General features: G+C 41.4%; 1 protein-coding gene across 1 annotated transcript; it reads left to right on the top strand.

Annotated features, from left to right (window-relative positions):
* Positions 1-1,122: 1,122 nt before the first annotated feature.
* pggt1b (protein geranylgeranyltransferase type I, beta subunit) lies at positions 1,123-21,922 on the top strand. Its single transcript, XM_021605235.3, has 9 exons — positions 1,123-1,625; positions 3,003-3,121; positions 11,378-11,445; positions 11,851-12,002; positions 12,477-12,609; positions 13,719-13,764; positions 16,669-16,853; positions 17,585-17,693; positions 20,025-21,922. The coding sequence occupies exons 1-9, from the start codon at positions 1,498-1,500 to the stop codon at positions 20,171-20,173; spliced, it is 1,089 nt and encodes a 362-aa protein (XP_021460910.1). The 5' UTR covers positions 1,123-1,497; the 3' UTR covers positions 20,174-21,922.
* Positions 21,923-22,746: the final 824 nt, after the last annotated feature.

Below are 22,746 nucleotides of genomic sequence, written 5' to 3'. Positions count from 1 at the left end.
CGACCAACCAGTGCTCCCGCACATTGGCTAACCGGGATATCTGCATTGTGTCCCACCACCCACCACCCGCTAACCCCTCTTTACGCTACTGCTACTCTCTGTTCATCATATATGCATAGTCACTTTAACCATATCTACATGTACATACTACCTCAATCAGCCTGACTAACCGGTGCCTGTATATAGCCTCGCTACTGTTATTTTCCACTGTCTTTTAACTGTTGTTTTTATTTCTTTACTTACCTATTGTTCACCTAATACAATTTTTGCACTGTTGGTTAGAATCTGTATGTAAGCATTTCACTGTAAGGTCTACTACACCTGTTGTATTCAGTGCACGTGACAAATAAACTTAGATTTGATTTGATTTGTGGAAAAGTAGATTGTTGTATGGATTGTTGCAATTGTGGTGGGAACCATGAAGCTACATCTTTGAAATGCCCGAAGAAGGCGAAAGAGAATGCGGGTGCCAGAGGCAGGGCTGTCTAGAGCATTTCATATCAAATTCAATTTTATTTGTCACATACACGTGTTTAGCAGATGTTATTGCGGGTGTAGCAAAATGCTTGTGTTATTAGCTCCAACGGTGCAGTAATATCTAACAGGTAATATCTAACAATACACACAATCTAAAGTAATGAAATTTACTTAAGAATATATCAATATTTGGATGAGCAATGTCAGAGGAGCATAGACTAAGGTACAGTAGAATAGGACAAAATACAGTATATGCAAATGAGATGACTAATGCAAAATATGTAAACATTATTAAAGTGACTAGTGTTCCAATTATTAAAGTGGCCAGTGTTCCAATTATTAAAGTGGCCAGTGATTTCAAGTCTATGTATAGGGCAGCAGCCACTAATGTGCTAGTGATGGCTATTTAACAGTCTGATGGCCTTGAGATAGAAGCTGTAAATGTAGAGGCTGTCAAAAGAGTTGAGGGAACTAATTGTCTGGAGACTCCACGGTGTTGGATAGGCCTTCACTGCAGCCTGCAGAGTTTGCCTCTTATCAGCAGGATCCAGATACTGTATGTTACATATGAATTTTTAAGTAGGTGGATTTTGTGGCTTTTTGGCAATGGTGATTAATAGCGCTGCCGGAGTGGAGAAGAAGTCCAGTAAGATTGCTGTCATTTTGTCTGCGGCAATGAGCTATAACAAGAATGCGATCTGCACTAGGACGGTTCCTGGGATTGAAAGATCTTTCAGTGGTGGAGTTATATGGAGTGCCACCCTCTCATTCCCCACAGCCTGAGAAGGGAGATATGGAATTTTGTTTATTAAGAAGTGGGACTTATTTTTTATTTGTTACGTTTCAGTTTGTGTGGAAAAAGGTCCCAACTCCCCATTTTTTGCCTGTACGGTTTCCTTTTTTCGCCCCAGGCCAGTTGGTGGCGGTAATGCATCATAAACGTTGGATGCCAACCGCCGTTAAACCGCAACAAAGAAGGTTGCAAAGCCTGTTTACGCGGAAGTTGTTTCAAACTCAAAGATGGCGGAAGAAGAGAACCCTCTTGCCGAATTTGAACAAATTGACTTTTTAAAAGATCGACATGTACGATTCTTTCAAAGATGTCTTCAAGTTTTACCAGAGAGATATTCATCATTAGAAACAAGCAGGTACATATGTTGGCATGAATAATTATCTCTTATTTTCATTTGACAACGTCTTCGCTAGCCAGAATGCTAATGAGTGACAGACGAGCCTGCCAGTGCCGCTGTCATCAGGCCAAAAGTGTTTTTGTTAATTAACGCTAGCTAGCTATAGCATTTTCAGACAACATACTCAATATAAAAATTGCAACTAAACATTGGTGCCTTTTGCAATGCAACCAACTGAATTAGCTTGCTACCGTTAGGTACCTAACGTTAGGTACGTTTTATGGACATCCTATTATCTCGAGATAGTTAGCCAGTCAGCCTAAAATGTAACTATCACATAGAGTTGGCCAACTTTAGATTTGATTCAGTTATGGCCACTACTATCCGTGATCCTTGGGACATCCCTGGCTTAAACCCGAACCTCTACCCTAGCCGAGGAACGCTCAACTCCGTTCTCTTATATCGAGACGGATATAAATACATAGGTTTTTAATAAACGTAAATCAAATACGACCGACTGTTTCCTTGTTGAGATAACATTATATTCAATTTTGGAGCAACAGCAATGAGCAAACAATAGGTTGTATTTGATTAACGTATAATGACTCAAGACGGAGCCAGATATAAAAATAGTCTAACCAGAAGGAAAAAAACATCCTCCTACTACTGCTGGCCGTTGCAGATTCTGCCATTACAATCCCAAAGTTGCAGGCTACACCAGGGTCGGCAACATTTTCCATTTGGAGTGTCAATTTATCATACAATTTCTACGGATCTGCTGCCAGTTACGATTGGTGGTGACTCTGTTGTTGGTAGAAAATCCTGCAACCAGTTATTAAAACTCTGCCTCAATATGATAACTGAATTGAGCATTCCACAGCTACCCTAACCTTTTACCCTTACCTTAACCATTGTAAACGTCAACTTCAATGGGTTAGGGACGTCTCAGTGATCCATGTTAGCACTGACCATTCAGATATAGCTTGCTAGTTAGTGGCCATACCTGCCATAGCTTAGTGGCTGTAGCTGGAGTTCTGCTATCATGCCAACTCCCTGTCACTCATTCTGTCATTGTCATGCCAACAACACAAACAGGTCTGGACTGGGACCAGGCTTAGTTGGTCATTTAAAAGCATAGATACATAATACAGCACACATTATTTATTAGTGGTTTTCAAAAACAAACTAGCTATCTAAGTGGTGCACTTGGATTGTTTGGAGTCCTCTAGCTATCCAACTAACACATGGTGTTGGCTATCCAGCTGTCATCATGTAAAGTAACCACTCATATGATTTAGTTTTCAGTTCTTACCTCAAATATGCTGTGGCTAATTCTAATAGTATAATATTACTAGGTGAATAAATGTTTGTTTACCTTTGTCCCTCCCTGTCTAGGTTGACCATTGTGTTCTTTGCGCTCTCTGGTCTTGATGTCCTGGATTCTCTTAATGTAATAGACAAGCCCAGCTTGATTGAATGGGTCTACTCACTACAAGTCATTCCTACAGAAGACCGTAAGTGCTGCGTTGTAGATTATATTGTTTTTGGGCATTCATGTTTCAACGGCCTTCAGGAGGCTTCCAAGCACGCACACGTAATTCACTTAATTTTGGTGGAACAGAAGAAGGGAGAAATTAACAGTCAGCTAAAACCAACTGAGTTTTTTTGTATCCCTTGGTAAACTGTTGGCTACTAAAAAGCAACCATTTAGCCTAGTCTTCTCTGGTTTAGGGGTTATTTGCTCTCTACTCTTAGATTATGTGCATAATACACTGTGCCAAGTACAGTCGATCAGTGTGAATTCTAGGGCCATTTAGCTATAACAGTTCTGTTCTGAACACCTCCAAAACAAAGGTCATGTGGTTTGGTAAGAAGAATACCCCTCTTCCCACAGGTGTTATTATTACATCTGAGGGTTTAGAGTTTGAGGTAGTCACCTCATACAAGTACTTGGGAGTATGGCTAGATGGTGCACTGTCCTTCTCTCAGCACATATCAAAGGTGTAGGCTAAAGTTAAATCTAGACTTGGTTTCCTCTATCGTAACTCTATCGTAAAGTCAAACTAACCCTGATTTAGATGACCATCCTACCCATGCTAGATTACGGAGACACAATTTATAGCTCGGCAGGTAAGGGTGCTCTCGAGCGGCTAGATGTTCTTTCCCATTCGGCCATCAGATTTTCCACCAATACTCCTTATAGGACCAATTCACTGCACTCTATACTCCTCTGTGAACTGGTCATCTCTGTGAACCTGACGCAAGACCCACTGGTTGATGCTTCTTTATAAACCCTTTTCGGCCTCACTCCCCCCCAATCTGGGATATCTTCTGCAGCCCTCATCCTCCACATAAACACTCGTTCTGCCAGTCACATTCTGTTAAAGGTCCCCAAAGCGCACACATCCCTGGGTCACTCGTCTTTTCAGTTTGCTGCAGCTAGCGACTGGAACGAGCTGCAACAAACACTCAAACGGGACAGTTTTATCTCAATCTCTTCATTCAAAGACTTAATCATGGTGACTGTTACTGACAGTTGTGGCTGCTTTGTGTGATGTATTGTTGTCTCTACCTTCTTGACCTTTGTGCTGTTGTCTGTGCCCAATAATTTTTGTACCATGTTTTTGTGCTGCTACCATGTTGTGTTGCTACAATGCTGTTTTGTCATGTTTTGCTGTCTTAGGTCTCTCTTTATGTAGTGTTGTGTCTCTCTTGTTGTGATGTGTGTTTTGTCCTATATTTATATTGTATTTATTTATTTATTAATCCCAGGCCCCTGTCCCCGCAGGAGGCCTTTTGGTAGGCCGTCATTGTAAATAAGAATTTGTTCTTAACTGACTTGCCTAGTTCAATTTTAAAAAATGTGTCAGGCATTTACATAGGTTGTAGAAGTGCTCATATGTACTAGAGTTTGCGAGGCATGTATTTGGCCAGCAGCCATACTTTGTCACTTGCCCCACCCAACATCCTGTAGTTTGCATATTTTAAAGAGCTCACTCCTCTGGATGATGGGCCAACTCTGACCATCTGCTCAGTGCTCACTTTTTAAATTATTCAGGCGCTGAACGCAAATCAAATCTTATTGGTCACATACACATATTTAGCAGATGTTATTGCAGGTGTATTGAAATGCTTGTGTTTCTAGCTCCAACAGTGCAGTAATATCTAACAATTCACAACAATACACACACGTCTAAAAGTAAAATAATGTAATTAATAAATACATTTATATTACAACAAGCAATGTTGGAGTGGCATTGACTAAAATAGAGTAGAATATAATACAGTATATGCATATGAGATGAGTAAAGCTGTATGTAAACATTATTAAAGTGACCAGTGTTCCATTATTAAGAACTTATTTGTCCATTGGACACAGAAAGCTACAAACATATGTTACTTGTCTGGCCTGCTAATATTCAGAGAATTACATCTCTCCTTTATAAAGCTGACCTTATAGCTAGCTACCCGCTAGATGGCAGCATTGCGCCTAGTTGAGTTGCCCTGCAGCAACAGACAATGACTTGTGTTTATGGAGTGTTATAAAATAGTATCAGAGTAGGAGTGCTGATCTAGGATCGCTTTATGAATATGGGATCTGATTTTAGAACAGTACACACAGAATCTATTTATGCATTCATTTCCTTAAATTTAATTTATTATTATTATTATTATTAAAGGTTTTTATTTTTTTTAGCTGGTAGATCAGCTTTAATATTGCAGATACAGTGGGGCAAAAAAGTATTTAGTCAGACACCAATTGTGCAAGTTCTCCCACTTAAAAAGATGAGGCCTGTACTTTTCATCATAGATACACTTCAACTATGACAGACACAATGAGAAAAAAAAATCCAGAAAATCACATTGTAGGATTTTTAATGAATTTATTTGCAAATTATGCTGGAAAATAAGTATTTGGACAATAACAAAAGTTTCTCAATACTTTGTTATATACCCTTTGTTGGCAATAAGAGGTCAAACGTTTTCTGTAAGTCTTCACAAGGTTTTGGCCCATTCCTCCATGCAGATCTCCTCTAGAGCAGTGATGTTTTGGGGCTGTTGCTGGGCAACACGGACTTTCAACTCCCTCCAAAGATTTTCTATGGGGTTGAGATCTGGAGACTGACTAGGCCACTCCAGGACCTTGAAATGCTTCTTACGAACACACTCCTTCGTTGCCCGGGCGGTGTGTTTGGGATCATTGTCATGCTGAAAGACCCAGCCACGTTTCATCCTCAATGCCCTTGCTGATGGAAGGAGGTTTTCACTCAAAATCTCACGATACATGGCCCCATTCATTCTTTCCTTTACACGGATCAGTCGTCCTGGTCCCTTTGCAGAAAAACAGCCCCAAAGCATGATGTTTCCACCCCCATGCTTCACAGTAGGTATGGTGTTCTTTGGATGCAACTCGAGTTTTTACCAAAAAGTTCAATTTTGGTTTCATCTGACCATATGACATTCTCCCAATCTTCTTCTGGATCATCCAAATGCTCTCTAGCAAACTTCAGACGGGCCTGGACATGTACTATCTTAAGCAGTGGGACACGTCTGGCACTGTAGGATTTGAGTCCCTGGCTGCGTAGTGTGTTACTGATGGTAGGCTTTGTTACTTTGGTCCCAGCTCTCTGCAGGTCATTCACTAGGTCCCCCCGTGTGGTTCTGGGATTTTTGCTCACCGTTCTTGTGATCATTTTGACCCCACAGGGTGAGATCTTGCATGGAGCCCCAGATCAAGGGAGATTATCAGTGGTCTTGTATGTCTTCCATTTCCTAATAATTGCTCCCACAGTTGATTTCTTCAAACCAAGCTGCTTACCTATTGCAGATTCAGTCTTCCCAGCCTGGTGCAGGTCTACAATTTTGTTTCTGGTGTCCTTTGACAGCTCTTTGGTCTTGGCCATAGTGGAGTTTGGAGTGTGACTGTTTGAGGTTGTGGACAGGTGCCTTTTATACTGGTAACAAGTTCAAACAGGTGCCATTAATACAGGTAATGAGTGGAGGACAGAGGAGCCTCTTAAAGAAGAAGTTACAGGTCTGTGAGAGCCAGAAATCTTGCTTGTTTGTAGGTGACCAAATACTTATTTTCCACCATATTTAACAAATAAATTCATTAAAAATCCTACAGTGTAATTTTCTGGATTTTTTTCTCCTCATTTTGTCTGTCATAGTTTAAGTGTACCTATGATGAAAATTACAGGCCTCTCATCTTTTTAAGTGGGAGAACATGCACAATTGGTGGCTGACTAAATACTTTTTTTGCCCCACTGTAGATGGTGGCTTCCATGAATGCAATTGTCTGCATCATTTCCAATCCCATCCCCCCCCATATATTTTTGTGTGTGTGTACACACACAGTACCAGTCAAATGTCGACACACCTACTAATTTCAGGTTTTTCTTATTTTCTACATTGTAGAATAATAGTGAAGACATCAAAACTATGAAATAACACATCGAAGCATGTAGTAACCAAAAAAGTGACAAATCAAAATATATTTTATATTTGCCTTGATGACATCTTTGTACACTCTTGGCATTCTCTCAACCTGCTTCATGAGGAATGCTTTTCCAACGGTCTTGAAGGAGTTCCCACATTCTGAGCACATTTTGGCTGCTTTTCCTTCACTCTACGTTCCAACTCATCCCAAACTATCTCAATTGAGTTGAGGTCGGGTGATTGTGGAGACCAGGTCATCTGATGCAGCACTCCATCACTCTCCTTCTTGATCAAATAGTCCTTACACAGACTGGAGGTGTGTTGGGTCATTGTCCTGTTGAAAACAAATTATAGTCCCACTGGAATTCTAAATAAATCACTGACAGTGTCACCAGCAAAGCACCACCACACCTCCTCCATGCTTCACGGTGGGAACCACATATGCAGAGATCATCCGTTCACCTTCTCTGGCTCTTACAAAGACACGACCGTTGGAAACAAAAATCTCAAATTTGGACTCGTCAGACTAAAGGACATACAGTGCCTTGCGAAAGAATTAGGCCCCCTTGAACTTAGCGACCTTTTGCCACATTTCAGGCTTCAAACATAAAGATATAAAACTGTATTTTTTTGTGAAGAATCAACAACAAGTGGGACACAATCATGAAGTGGAACGACATTTATTGGATATTTCAAACTTTTTTAACAAATCAAAAACTGAAAAATTGGGCGTGCAAAATTATTCAGCCCCTTTACTTTCAGTGCAGCAAACTCTCTCCAGAAGTTCAGTGAGGATCTCTGAATGATCCAATGTTGACCTAAATTACTAATGATGATAAATACAATCCACCTGTGTGTAATCAAGTCTCCGTATAAATGCACCTGCACTGTGATAGTCTCAGAAGTCTGTTAAAAGCGCAGAGAGCATCATGAAGAACAAGGAACACACCAGGCAGGTCCGAGATACTGTTGTGAAGAAGTTTAAAGCCGGATTTGGATACAAAAAGATTTCCCAAGCTTTAAACATCCCAAGGAGCACTGTGCAAGCGATAATATTGAAATGGAAGGAGTATCAGACCACTGCAAATCTACCAAGACCTGGCCGTCCCTCTAAACTTTCAGCTCATACAAGGAGAAGACTGATCAGAGATGCAGCCAAGAGGCCCATGATCACTTTGGATGAACTGCAGAGATCTACAGCTGAGGTGGGAGACTCTGTCCATAGGACAACAATCAGCCGTATATTGCACAAATCTGGCCTTTATGGAAGAGTGGCAAGAAGAAAGCCATTTCTTAAAGATATCCATAAAAAGTGTTGTTTAAAGTTTGCCACAAGCCACCTGGGAGACACACCAAACATGTGGAAGAAGGTGCTCTGGTCAGATGAAACCAAAATTTAACTTTTTGGCAACAATGCAAAACGTTATGTTTGGCGTAAAAGCAACACAGCTCATCACCCTGAACACACCATCCCCACTGTCAAACATGGTGGTGGCAGCATCATGGTTTGGGCCTGCTTTTCTTCAGCAGGGACAGGGAAGATGGTTAAAATTGATGGGAAGATGGATGGAGCCAAATACAGGACCATTCTGGAAGAAAACCTGATGGAGTCTGCAAAAGACCTGAGACTGGGACGGAGATTTGTCTTCCAACAAGACAATGATCCAAAACATAAAGCAAAATCTACAATGGAATGGTTCAAAAATAAACATATCCAGGTGTTAGAATGGCCAAGTCAAAGTCCAGACCTGAATCCAATTGAGAATCTGTGGAAAGAACTGAAAACTGCTGTTCACAAATGCTCTCCATCCAACCTCACTGAGCTCGAGCTGTTTTGCAAGGAGGAATGGGAAAAATTTTCAGTCTCTCGATGTGCAAAACTGATAGACATACCCCAAGCGACTTACAGCTGTAATCGCAGCAAAAGGTGGCGCTACAAAGTATTAACTTAAGGGGGCTGAATAATTTTGCACGCCCAATTTTTCAGTTTTTGATTTGTTAAAAAAGTTTGAAATATCCAATAAATGTCGTTCCACTTCATGATTGTGTCCCACTTGTTGTTGATTCTTCACAAAAAAATACAGTTTTATATCTTTATGTTTGGAGCCTGAAATGTGGCAAAAGGTCGCAAAGTTCAAGGGGGCCGAATACTTTCGCAAGGCACTGTATTTCCACCGGTCTAATGTCCATTGCTTGTGTTTCTTGGCCCAAGCAAGTCTCTTCTTATTATTGGTGTCTTTTAGTAGTGGTTTCTTTGCAGCAATTTGATCATGAAGGCCTGATTCACACAGTCCCCTCTGAACAGTTGATGTTGAGATGTGTCTGTTACTTGAACTCTGAATCATTTCTTTTGGCTGCAATCTGAGGTGGAGTTTATTCTAATGAATTTATTCTCTGCAGTAGAGGTAATTCTGGGTCTTCCTTTCCTGTGGCGGTCCTCATGAGAGCTAGTTTCATCCCTTGATGGTTTTTACGACTGCTCTTGAAGAAACTTTCAATGTTCTTGAAATGTTCTGTATTGACTGACCTTCATGTCTTAAAGTAATGATGGACTGTCGTTTCTCTATGCTTATTTGAGCTGTTCTTGCCATAATATGGACTTGATATTTTACCAAGTAGGGCTATCTTCTGTATACCTCCCCTACCTTGTCACTACACAACTGATTGGCTCAATAAGAAGGAAATAAATTCCTCAAATGAACTTTTAACAAGGAACACCTGCTAATTGAAATTTATTCAAGGTGACTACTCATGAAGCTGGTTGAGAGAATGCCAAGAGTGTGCAAAGCTGTCATCAAGGCAAAGGGTGGCTCCTTTAAAGAATATAACATATATTTTGATTTGTTAAACACTTTTTTTGGTTACTACATGATTCCATATGTGTTATTTCATAGTTTTGATGTCTTCACTATTATTCTACACTGTAGAAGATTGTAAAGAAATAGAATATTGACAGTATTTTTTACAATAGTAATCTTTTGTTTGTTTTTGAGGTCCCATCCTTCAGCTAAACCCCTCCCATCTATCTCTGAATATCTGCCATATATTTTTCAACTGTGCTGTGATGTTTCACAAAAGTTCTGAACATGTCTATTCTCATAGTTCCAACAGAGACACATTTTTGCTAAAAGTGTTATATTATTGATCAATATGTTTTTTTAAAATCACCCAGCAGTGCCATTTGCAGAGTTAGCTCCAGGTAAATGTTGCAATTCTTCAGCCATTTGTGAACCTGCATCCACAAACAAGCTGCATAGGGACAGTACCAAAACAAATGATCTAATGAGTCTCTTTGCAGCAAAACCTGCAGATCTGGGATGGTTGTATCCCCCATATATATAACATTCTATTGGTTGCAAGAATTTTGAATAATCATTTTAAATTGGAAAAACTCAAAGTTTTGAATCGAGCATCGTTTTGTTTATCAGTTAAAACAAATGTGCCATGGAATCGGTACATCAAATCTTTTCCCAGCTATTTTTCAGTCTATATGGCACATCTGTCACTTTTTTGGTCCTTAAATGAAACTGGTATACTTTATTATTTATTTATATATTTGCTTTAACCAATTTGGTCTTTAATGCAGGGCCGACAGACAAGTTCCTTACTTTCTCCCCCTTCCGCTTGCCTCTTCCATTTTTGTGGTAATCCTGCAGTTAGTTGGTTGTAATTTTGAGTAGAGCAGACATTTCCATATATTTTTTGTTAGCTGCCTGTATGACAACTTCACCAGTCCTATTTATGATATAATTTACATAGATTATACAATTTAAAATATAAATAAATACTAATATATATATATTTTTTATCAATTAGTATATTTGAGTTTAACCATACTCTTTGTTGGTGGATTAAACTGAAATTGCATCCAACCTTCTATGGTTTGTTTTAAAAATAGCGATATTCTGGAGATTTCATTTTCAAATATCTGAAAGTGATAGGTTGTAATCTGAATAAAGGGAAAAAAGCTCATCTTGAACATGGGGTGAGACTTTCTTACTAATCTGCTAGAATATCAGTTTGGATTAAAGTGTACGCCTTTAGTGAGAATTCTAATGCTTTAATATTTAATAATTTCTGCCCTCCAAATTCATATTCATTATATAAATAGGCCTGTTTAATTTTGTCTGGCTTGTCGTATCGTATAAAATAATATTTTTTTGCTCATATAATTTCAAAAGCAAGATGTTAAGTGTAAACAGGGCCATAGTTAATCTGCAGTATGATTAAGGAGTTAATCGGGTGATCTTTCCATGTTTATGTCGTCTGGCATTACCATTGTTTCTCATACAACAAAATCCAATTCAAATATTTTGTGTGCCTCCCCCCAGAATCCAATTTAGGACGTTGTGGGTTTCGAGGGTCATCACACATTGGAGTTCCATACAGCACCTCCAAGGTATTGATCCTGAAACACATCCTTGTTCAACGTATTGATTAAGTGGTTGCCATTAAAGGGATAGTTTGAAATGTTTTGCAATATAGCCCTTTATCTACTTCCCTAGAGTCAGATGAATTTGTGGATACCATTTATGCGTACAGTATGAAGGAAGTTAGAGGTAGTTTCATGAGCCAATTCTAACTAGTGTTAGTGCAATGACTGGAAGTCTTCGGGATCAGCTAGCATGCTTCCCTTTAAATGTCTTTGGGGTGCCTGTGTCAACACAGCCAATCTGGTATTTTGCCCAATGATTGACATTAGTGCTGATCTGATTGGTCCAAAAACTGAAAGAAATTCTGAATTGGGCTGTCTGTGTAACACAGCCTATATAAGCTAGCTGATTCAATCAATTTGCCTCCCCAGGGCCCAGGAGTATCCCACCCGTATGACAGTGGCCATGTGGCCATGACGTACACTGGCCTGGCCTGCCTGGTCCTACTGGGGGACGACCTGAGTCGTGTCAATAAGGAGGCCTGTCTGATGGGCCTGAAAGCCCTGCAGCTGGAGGACGGAAGGTAAACACCCAGTCACTCTCCTCTGTCTTTACCATAATCTACTAACAATGAGTTACTGTTTTTCTTTTTCTTTCTTCCTGGTAGTGCCTTGAGCAAGTCCCTTAACATACACAATTGCTCCAGGGGCACTGTGCCTGATCCAATGCTTCCAACCCAATGAGGGGTGGGTGTTCGGTTGTGAGCATAATGACACATTTCTGTTTCTTGTCCAAGAACACATTTCTGTTGTTCTTGGACAAGTATTCTTCTGTGAGTTTTTGGTACTTTATAGGTCTTTGTGCTTTATCTGAAAGGAGACCCTGTTTAACCATGTCAAATTGGGCGACCACTGTGTGAGACAGATCACGCGTCTTGTTTGAAAGTATTGTTCTGAGAGGATTTAACCAGTAAAACACTTTGACACATCACACCTCATCCTTACTAGTAGAAAGAAAAAAAAATCTATTTAACATCTGCCGTGATGTCTGATTCCAGTTTCTATGCGGTCCCAGAGGGAAGTGAAAATGACATGAGGTTTGTGTACTGCGCAGCATGCATCTGCTACATGCTCGATGACTGGTCAGGCATGGACATCAAGAAGGCCATCGACTACATCAGGGGAAGTATGGTAAGTCAGCTGTTTCACTTAGTCTCTGTCATCAAGCGTCCTGCGGCCCTGAGCCTTGTCAGTATTCTCTAGAAGGGTTCAATCCTCAACCGCTGACCTCTTCCTACTAAATGTACTCTCAAATACTCAAATCTACTTGCTAGATTGTAAAACTGTTTTAAACCGACATTGGTTTAACACAGTGTTTATTTCTCGTATCATAGACAACATGTCAGAGAGGTAGGTCTAGGTCAAACAGCTCATCTTGAAGGTGCATTGGAATCAAAGGGCCCTCCCCTGTTAACAGCCTGACTTTAACAACCCTCTCTACAGTCCACGACTTCAGAGAGAAACAGTTCACACAGAATTCACCCCAAAACAAAATGTCTGTGGGTTTTGTTACCATCCTGTCTTCATTCTCCCCTCTGCAAGTTACAGGGGGCTGGCCAGACGGGGGTTAGGAGAGCAGGCACTACTGGATCCTGCTCGGTATAATGATAGTGATGGTCTCCCCTGTGACCTCCCCTGTGATTTCCCCCCTTTGTTCCTATGTAATCCAACAGAAGATGATATAATCCAGTCTACAGTCCACAGGGCAGGCAGCGGTATTCCTGTTTAGGTGGCTGTAGTGGATAACACTGAGCTGTGGTGTGTGTGTGTTGTTTGGACCATGCTGTTGGCTGGTTTTTAAGAGGACTCCGGGGTTATTCTCAGATGCCTATAAATAGAGGATATGATCCCACGGGAGGAAAGGCCTTTACTGCACTCTAATCCTCTTACTCATTCAAATTTGGTTGGATTTTATCTCCTGGGGCATGGAGCTCCAGTAAACCTCACTACCTTCAAAATTGTTACTTCCTCATTGTTATTGTCCCCAAAGCTGGTCTGTCTCATCAAGTGTGTGTATGAAGTGTGGTTTCGTACGGTATGCAAGCAGCACTGTTGACATGGATTGCTCCACGTGGTTAATTGAGCAGCTTGTTTCCTGATCTCTCCTTACATCATAGATCACATCTGTCACACCACACTTGATCTGAAAGTTATTACATGGTTTCAGTGATGGCTATCCATCCCTCACATGGTCTTTGGTGCTATGTTTGTCTAATAGAATGTTGTTTTTGCTTCTTTAGTCATATGACAATGGCATTGGCCAGGGGGCTGGATTGGAATCGCATGGTGAGTATGACATGCAGCACTGGAGATTGATGGATATTATGGTTCTAGAAAGGGATTAGCCATTAGTCCAAAACCATATTAGAACAAATGTCCTTTTTCCCAAGTATGTGGTACATTTTCACAACTCTTAATACAAAACTCCAAAACTGGTCACACAACTTGTAACACAGTCAGTCTTTCATTCAAAACCTGTCATGGTGCATTCATTTGGATTGTAAAACCACACAACCATTGATTCAAAATGTTAGTTGATTGTGAAATGTAATGAGAACATTGGTTTAATCACCAAAACGCAACAAAATAATACACTATATATACAAAAGTATGTGAACAACCCTTTCAATTTGGCTATTTCGGCCACACCCGTTGCTGACAGGTGTATTACATCGAGCACACAGCCATGCAATCTCCATAGACAAACATTGGCAGTCGAATGGCCTTACTGAAGAGATCAGACTTTCAACATGGCACCGTCATAGGATGCCACCTTTCCAACAGGTCAGGTGGTCAAATTTCTGTCCTGCTAGAGCTGCCCTGGTCAACTGTGAGTGCTGTTATTGTGAACTGGAAACGTCTAGGAGCAACAACGGCTCAGCCACAAAGTGGTAGGCCACACAAGCTTTGTGGCAACAGTTTGGGGAAGGCCCTTTCCTGTTTCAGCATGACAATGCCCCCGTGCACAAAGTGAGGTCCATACTGAAATGGTTTGTTGAGATCGGTGTTGAAGAACTTGACTAGCCTGCACAGAGCCCTGTCTCAATACCATCAAACACCTTTGGGAAGAATTAGAACGCGGTCTGCGAGCCAGGCCTTATCGCCCAACATCAGTGCCCGACCTCACTAATGCTCTTGTGGCTGAATGGAAAGAAGTGTTTCAACATCTAATGGAAAGCCTTCCCAGAAGTGTGGAGGCTGTTATAGCAGCAAAGGCGGGACCAGCTTCTGATATTAATGCCTGTGATTTTGTAATGAGATGTTCGACGAGCAGGTGTCCACATACTTTTGATCATGTAGTGTATCATTTTGACGTAGTCGTTTTAACTACTAGTTAATCCGGTAGCAAACAATTTAAGATACGTGTTTCAAATCGCCCTTAGAAGTGCTGAAGTTAGGCTTCCCGAGTGGCGCAGCAGTCTAAGGCACTGCCTCGTAGTGTTGTCATAACCGGCCGTGACCGGGAGTCCCATAGAGCACAATTGGCCCAGCATCATCTGAGTTAGGGGAGGGTTTGGCTGGAAGGCTTTACTTGGCGCATCGCTCTCTTGCGACTCCTTGTGGCGGTGCGGCTGTCTTCCGGGTTAAACAAACTGGTGTTAAAAAGCGTGGCTTGGCAGATCATTTTTCGAAGGACGCATGACTCAACCTTCGCCGAACCCGAACCCGTTGGGGAGTTGCAGCGATGACACAAGATCGTAATCCCGAAATTGTGGAGAAAAAGTGGGTAAAATGAATATGCTACAGTACTGTAAATTACAGATTACAGTTTTCACATGAGGCAATACACTTACATTATTGACTGAAAATATAGGGTCACGAATCATGGATGGGCCCGAAACCATGCCTGAACCTCACCTCTGCTGGCTGGAACCTGACATTGTCCCACACGATGACGTCCTACCACATCATGTCCTACCACACCATCTTCTGAGATAGCTGCGCTCATGGAAATGTTTCCCCCACGTTGTCCAGGCACTTGGACGGTCGCCCGTTGGTCGATGAGGTTCCGACCCACGAAGCCGTTATTTGGCCAGGTTGAATCCCGCTTCATCAACAAAGATATACTTGTGATTCATGATTCACAGCAGCATTAAGCACCATCACCCTCTAAAATTATATTTTGGTTAGTTAAATTTACAGTATAGTTCCAGAATGATATTGTGAAGTAGCATGTGCATTAATAGTAACAGTAATACAGTATATAGTGCTGTACCTGAACATACTCGGCCCGCAGCTGTTTCACCCGGTCGTTGTTTCTCTCAAAAGGCACCAGGTGAATGTCTTTCATAGATACCTGGTACCTCTTCAAAAGGCGGGCGATTGTTGGTAGGCTGATGGATGCCACATTGGCAAAGGTGTCATCGTTCTCCTCAAAGATGTGTTTTATTTCAGACAGCGTATGTCATTTCTGGCCCTCACCATTTCCACCACTGCCCACTCCTGCTGGTTGGTCAGCACATGGCCACGCCATTGTGAACATCGCATTGTGAAAGGCAGTTACTTAACATGAAAGGTATTTCTATATGAAACACTGATTAGGTTTGATGAAAAAATTACTGTGTGATTTTGTGTGTTGTACTTAGTCAATTGAAAATGTGCTTAAAAAGTTTTGGGGGAGGGGGGGATACATTTTTTTTTTAATGATATGTTTGGAGTTTTGTACTAAGAGTTTTGACATTTTACCACATGCTTGTGAAAATAATACCAAAACGAATTCCTGACAATGAAACCCTATTATTCCAGGGAAACCCTCAGGCTTAGCTAAGCTACTGCTGGGAGAGATCTGCGTAATGAAACCATGGCACGTTACACAAAGCATTTCTATCAGTTCAACTCAAAGTAATAAAAACTTTAAAAAAGTGGAAATTATAGCATTTTATTCAACCCTGGATGCAAACTATACAATTTTTATGGGGGAAACGTCTTGATTATTCGTATTATCTCAAATAGGTAGGTACACACATTCCTCTTAACTATCTGCAGAGTGCAAGGTCCTCCCTCATTGTTAATGGCCTCCACACAGAGCTATTCCCCGGGCCTCTGCATCTCCCCCCACAATTACAGCTCTGCAGTTGGGAAGTGATAAGAAGGTTCTGATGCTGATGTTGTGACAGTTGAAACGGGTGATGGATAGTGGCGCTGTGCCGGTGGCTTATAAACCCTGTCATTAAGCATTCTGTCTGCCAGGTGGGTCCACGTTCTGTGCCGTCGCAGCCCTGAGTCTGATGGGTAAATTAGAGGAGATGTTCAGCCAGCGCGAGCTGAACAGGATACGTCGCTGGTGCATGATGAGACAGCAGAACGGCTTCCAAGGCCGCCCCAACAAGCCCGTCGACACGTGCTACTCCTTCTGGGTGGGCGCCACACTGGAGGTAACAGGAACTATGCTGGAACCTCCGCAGACATGCCAGCGTACCATTACAGTCCATTAACGTTGCTCTATTATCGAAGCGTCCAGTCCATTAATAAAATATGTTGGTAGTATGCTGTGATGTACATGTAGCAGCCCATACTCCCCTTATGTTAAAAACCTTTTTGGAGTGATGCAGTTCAATGTGTGCCGGTGCTGTTACGGATGGTCCGCCCCCAATAACGGTGTTGTTCATAATGTCATAAATAACAAGAAAGGTGCATGCCATGCATCCAATGGGACTGGGTGGCATTAGCATACGGTCTGGGAGCTCTCACTAAAGTGTCAGTGATGGCGTGTTTAGCCAACTGTCACTGTGCAATGTTTATGGAACATTGGAACAGGAGATGGTCAGGAATAGACCTGAGTCTTGAGAAATGGGCTCTGGATACATACAGTGAGTGTACAAAACATTGAGTTGCACCCCTCCCCCCACCCCCAGAACAGCCTCAATTTGTCGGCGCATTGATTCTACAAGGTGTCAAGCGTTCCATGGGGATGCCGGCCCATATGGACTCCAATGCTTCCCACAGTTGTCAATTTGGCTGAATGTCCTTTGGGTGGTTGACAATTCTTGATACACACAGGAAACTGTTTAGCGTGATAAACCCGGCAGAATTGCAGTCCTTCACACACTTTGTTGTGTCTACACTTGACCCTTATAATCCTAAATCTAACCTATCCCATTCTCAGCTCCTAGACGTCTTTCAGTATACTAATTTCGAGAAGAACCGGAACTACATCTTGTCCACTCAGGACCGTTTGGTGGGCGGCTTCGCTAAGTGGCCAGACAGTCACCCAGGTAAGGTTACAGGTGTGGAGAGGGTGGGAGGGAGTGTTGGCCTTGTTAGTGGAAACCTCTCCGTAAACCAACACGCAGGTGTGGAGAGGGTGGGAGGGAGTGTTGGCCTTGTTAGTGGAAACCTCTCCGTAAGCCAACACGCAGGTGGCTGGGATGTCTAATTGATGAGGTGATTGTCCAGAACGAGCCCTCAGGACACAGCAGAGGAACAGGCCTCACAAAACAGGAACTGTTTGCTTCTCAGGCCATGGAGAAGGAGAATGTAGAGAACAATAAGACAAAACTGTTACGCAAAATGATTGTGAGTGCATACAGTGTAGTCTAATAGTTGTTTTAAAATAATTTTGTCCCACCAGTGTGTATGTAGTATTTCATAGTTTGTATGTTGATTTGTTTTTAAAGTCCCAAATGCAGTTAAAAGATATTGTACACAGAAGCACTAAACAGAAAATCTTCGTCATCATTGAAGTACACATGAATTATTTTAAAAACATTTCCACGGGACCTTGAGTCATAATTCATGTTGAAATGGCTCTTTTAATTGATTTGGATGTCTGCTTCCAAGCTGTTGTCTTTTCATTATAATTCAATAATGGTATATTTTACAATGCCTGGAAGGCTTTTAGTAGGGTCCCACGGGAGATGGATCATGGTGCATTATTTATGCTCCCTTAAAGGGGCAGTCCAACAACAACGCATCCATTGACTGTTGTATTTGTTGTTATTACTCAAAGACTGCAATTTAGGTCAATTTTGTATGTACTGTTCTTCTCTCAGGTAATGTGTACCAACCTATTCATAGGTTCCTAAGAAAAGAGAAATTTTGATAAATGTAGGATTACTATTTAAAATCACATTAGAAGTTCTATAGAGTAGAAGACTTATCAAAAGACAAAGTATGGAAAAGTGTTGATGTTTGACTCAAGACATATACTAAACAAAAATATAAATGCAACATGCAACAATTTCATTGATTTTACTGAGTTACAGTTCATATGAGGAAATCAGTTAATTGAAATAAAGTAATTAGGCCCTAATCTATGGATTTCACATGACTGGAAATTCAGATATGCATCTGTTGGTCACACAATGGGCATCTGGATCTCGTCACAGTATTTTGGTACATTTAAATTGCCATCTATAAAATGCGTTTGTGTTTTGTCTGTAGCTTATGCCTGTCCATACCATAACCCCACCGCCACCATGGGGCACTCTGTTCACAACGTTGACATCAGCAAATCACTCGCCCACACAACGCCATACACGTAGTCTGCAGTTGTGAGGCCGGTTGGACGTATTGCCAAATTCTCTAAAACGATGTTGGAGGCGGCTTATGGTGTAGAAATTTAACGTTAAATTCTCTGGCAACAGCTCTGGTGGACATTCCTGCCGTCAGTATCCCAACTTGAGAATTCTGAGGCATTGTGTTGTGTGACGAAACTGCACATTTTAGAGTGGCCATTTATTGTCCCCAGCACAACGTGCAGCTGTTTAATCAGCTTCTTGATATGCCACACCTGTCAGGTGGATGGATTATATTGGCAAAGGAGAAATGTTAATTAACGGATGTAAACAAATTTCTGCACAAAATGTGAGCAAAATAAACATTTTGTGCATATGGAAAATTTCTGGGATCTTATATTTCAGCGCATGAAACATGGGAGCAAAACTACATGCTGCGTTAATTTTTTTGGTCAGTGTAATTGGGAACCTGCTAATTATCATGTCAAGATCTGTTTTATTTATAAGCGTGTAGTCAGTCCATCGTGCATCTATTCCATCTATTATTTACTTCATGATATTTTACGTACGGCAAATGTAAGGTTGTTAAAGGTGCTGTGTGGAACTGGTTTTCTATGTGATTTAAAAGCCCATGGCCACGTTCCAGGCTGACTACATTGCAGACACCTGCCATATGTCACAATGCCTGGATAGGTGTTTAACATATCTTGCTAACCACATAATTTGGGCTCCCGAGTGGCGCAGATTGTCTAAGGCACTGCAGACACCCTTGTTCGAATCCAGGCTGTGATTGGGGGTCCCATAGGGCTGTGCACAATTGGCCCAGCGTCATCTGGGTTTGGCCGGTGTAGACTGTCATTGTAAATAAGAATTTGTTATTAACTGACTTGCCTAGTTAAATAAAGGTTAAATACATGTTTTAAAAATCATATGATATAGCAATCTGATGTCCAACTGTGCAGTCGGTGATGTGGAACTACATGAAATGGACCTGGAACGCAACCAAGGCCACAGTGCCTTTTAAAGTGGCAGGTGCTGAGGCGTGTCACTTGGCTGACCTACTTTCCTCCTCTCTCCCGTCTGTTCCAGACCCACTGCACGCCTACTTCGGGATCTGTGGCCTGTCTCTGATAGGAGAGGCCAACCTGCGGCGAGTTCACCCCGCCCTAAACGTGAGCCAGAGGGCCTTTGAGTATCTGCAGCATCTGCACCGGACGTGGAGAGGCACCTGCACCTGACGGCCAAACCGCTGTGCCCTGCCCCAGCCTCCAAGCACTACCACAGCCCCTAAGCCATGCACAGCCCCCCCCCCCCCCCAAACTTACCTTAGCAATAGAAATGATAGTGGGTACACAAAGGACACAGTCCCACTGAAATGGTTGGGAGAGGTGAATAAATAAATGATCGGGTCCATCAATAATTGAGAGCAAACTGGCGGAGTAGACGCTCAGGCCGGGAGAGAGCTCATTCTGCTTAGTGTCACATGAGCCAGATTCAGTGTTAGCTGTTTTTGAGTGATGTGTTGACTTCCCTTCCTCTGAGACGTTCTTTAAAAGACTGAACTTCTAGCTGCTAGATCAGGGATGGGCAACTGGCGATGTGCACCCTTGTTTCTAAGCCCACGGATCAATTTCCCAAAATATTATTTTTAAGTAAAAAACGGTGGAACTCAGTTGTGGTTTTAACTTAATGTTGAGGGTTAGAATAGTAGAATACACAAGGTCAAATTTCTACATTTGGTTGTGCATCAGAAGTTTTTCCTCTTCTGTCAGTCACTGACGGTCACTGAATTAGCCCATGCCAGCTAACATTTGTAAGCTTGATAAATTAGCTGGCTAGACTATCTAACCTGGTCAAATTATAGACCGTGGGACCCCTGTTGATTTTCTTAGTCGTTCTCAATCCGATATCATATTCAAAACTGCTAATATTTCTCTACTCTATGGCAAATGAGTAGAATTGCAAGAAATGTGTTAGAAAATTGCTATGTCTTATCTCCGCCCCATGGCAAAATGTGTAGAATTTAGTAAAATGTAACTCTAAAACAAATGATCTCTGCTGTCAATACGGGGGCCTCTAAGATGTTTTGCTTGAAACAACATTTCACTTAGGGCCCCCAAATGGTTAGGGCCAGCTCTGACTACATGTTGAGGTATGGAAGTATGTATGCAGACCCGCGAGCCACTGCAGCCCTTCATGATGAGCTCAGATTATTTGTGGACCCTCCCCCCCCACCCCCACCCCCATCAAAGTTGCCCATCCCTGTGCTTGATTCACTAGGTTTGTATTCTCAAAAGATCTCAGAACATTTGAATTCATTTTACTGACTTTTTGCCTCTAATTGTGTGTTCTTTGGTCAAAATGTTCTCGTCGAAAACCAACATGGTCGCTACACCAATCAAGCCTCTTGTATTTATCCAGGATCAGTGTGTTTTTAGCATCTGTATTTTGTTAACCTGTGTAGGTGGCTCCAGATATATTAACCGGTGTAGGTGGCCCCAGACATATTGTCGGGTTATGGCAGTGTGCTGTGCTCCTCAAGGCTGCCAAGTTCCTCAGACTTAATTCCCTTCTCTGAAATGTGCCTCACACAGCAGACTGTGGGCTCTCTAACCTGGGAGGGTCCTTAATAACTGTATGGACTTGCCTGTCACTGCAGATGAGTATTATTGAGTCAAAATACACATGAATGTTTGCCTTGACATGAACAACTATATAGAAAGTAAGTGAAATTGAATTTATTTTTTCTATACTTTATAGAAATATTGAGTGTAGATAATATATAAATATCAATGTGATCTCTATCATGCAAGTGCTCAAAATCTAATCGTTGCTATTTCAGTGAGATAGGAGGATTTGATATGCAATGTTGATATGTGAAATAAATAATAGCATATTGTCTTTATCATGTCAAATCAACTAAACATGTGCTAAAACTGGCTTGGCAGTGCATATTTATGTGAAATGAATAAAAATGCCTAACTTTTCATTGGTTCAGTGTGAGTTAGTAGCCTGTTAATGTTTCTGTGAAAATGAACAGTTAAATGTCATTATTGTCAGAGTTATGTCTAAAATCTAATTGAGGATATTGACCTTTTTCTGCTATAAAATGTATACAGCTTCCAACCTTTCATGTGACATCACATAAATCATATCACTAGCCCTAGGAGTACTTTACTTAGGTTACATAATAGCATCTGTTTTCCCCGTGAAATCTAGTAGTTAAAGATAAATGACAGTTTTTTTTCGTATTCTTTGCTCAATCCAGTGGCATGCAGGGTTCATAATGTGGCCTTGTTGCGCACGGTTACTTCCAGAATGGACCACATTGTTTGCTGGTGGCATTGGGTGTATGACATGGGCCTTCAAAGACCCACCCCACCCACTTATGTGTTTCTACCACGTGTCCAATGAGGTGAAATCCGCGTGAAGCTGCCATCTGGTGACAACGACGCCATGCATGGAACAAGTGGCATCGCCAGTAATTACGCACAACTTAATCCTCTCAACCACCGACCTATCCAATAGAATTCACATATTTATCATAAAACAGTTGTCTTAATAGGTGGTATTCGTTACAGAACGAAATAATTTTGATTTTAAGGGATATGCTGGGAAGACCAGAATAAACTAGCCTATAATGTATGTTGTTGCAAAAACTGTTAAATAAATAACAGAATAACGTATAAACTATCAGGCAGAAAGGCATGTTTTCAGATCGTCTAGAAACATATGTAGGCTGAACTAGTATATTTATAGGCATAGCATGCATTCATGAACGCACTGTTTCATTCGACTCCAATGAATTCCG

This window comes from Oncorhynchus mykiss, chromosome 6, assembly GCF_057628025.1.
Source record: "Oncorhynchus mykiss isolate SJ-2025 chromosome 6, ASM5762802v1, whole genome shotgun sequence".
Taxonomy (NCBI): domain Eukaryota; kingdom Metazoa; phylum Chordata; class Actinopteri; order Salmoniformes; family Salmonidae; genus Oncorhynchus; species Oncorhynchus mykiss.
Note: the sequence above shows the minus strand (reverse complement) of the source record. Positions and strands in the feature narration are given on the sequence as shown.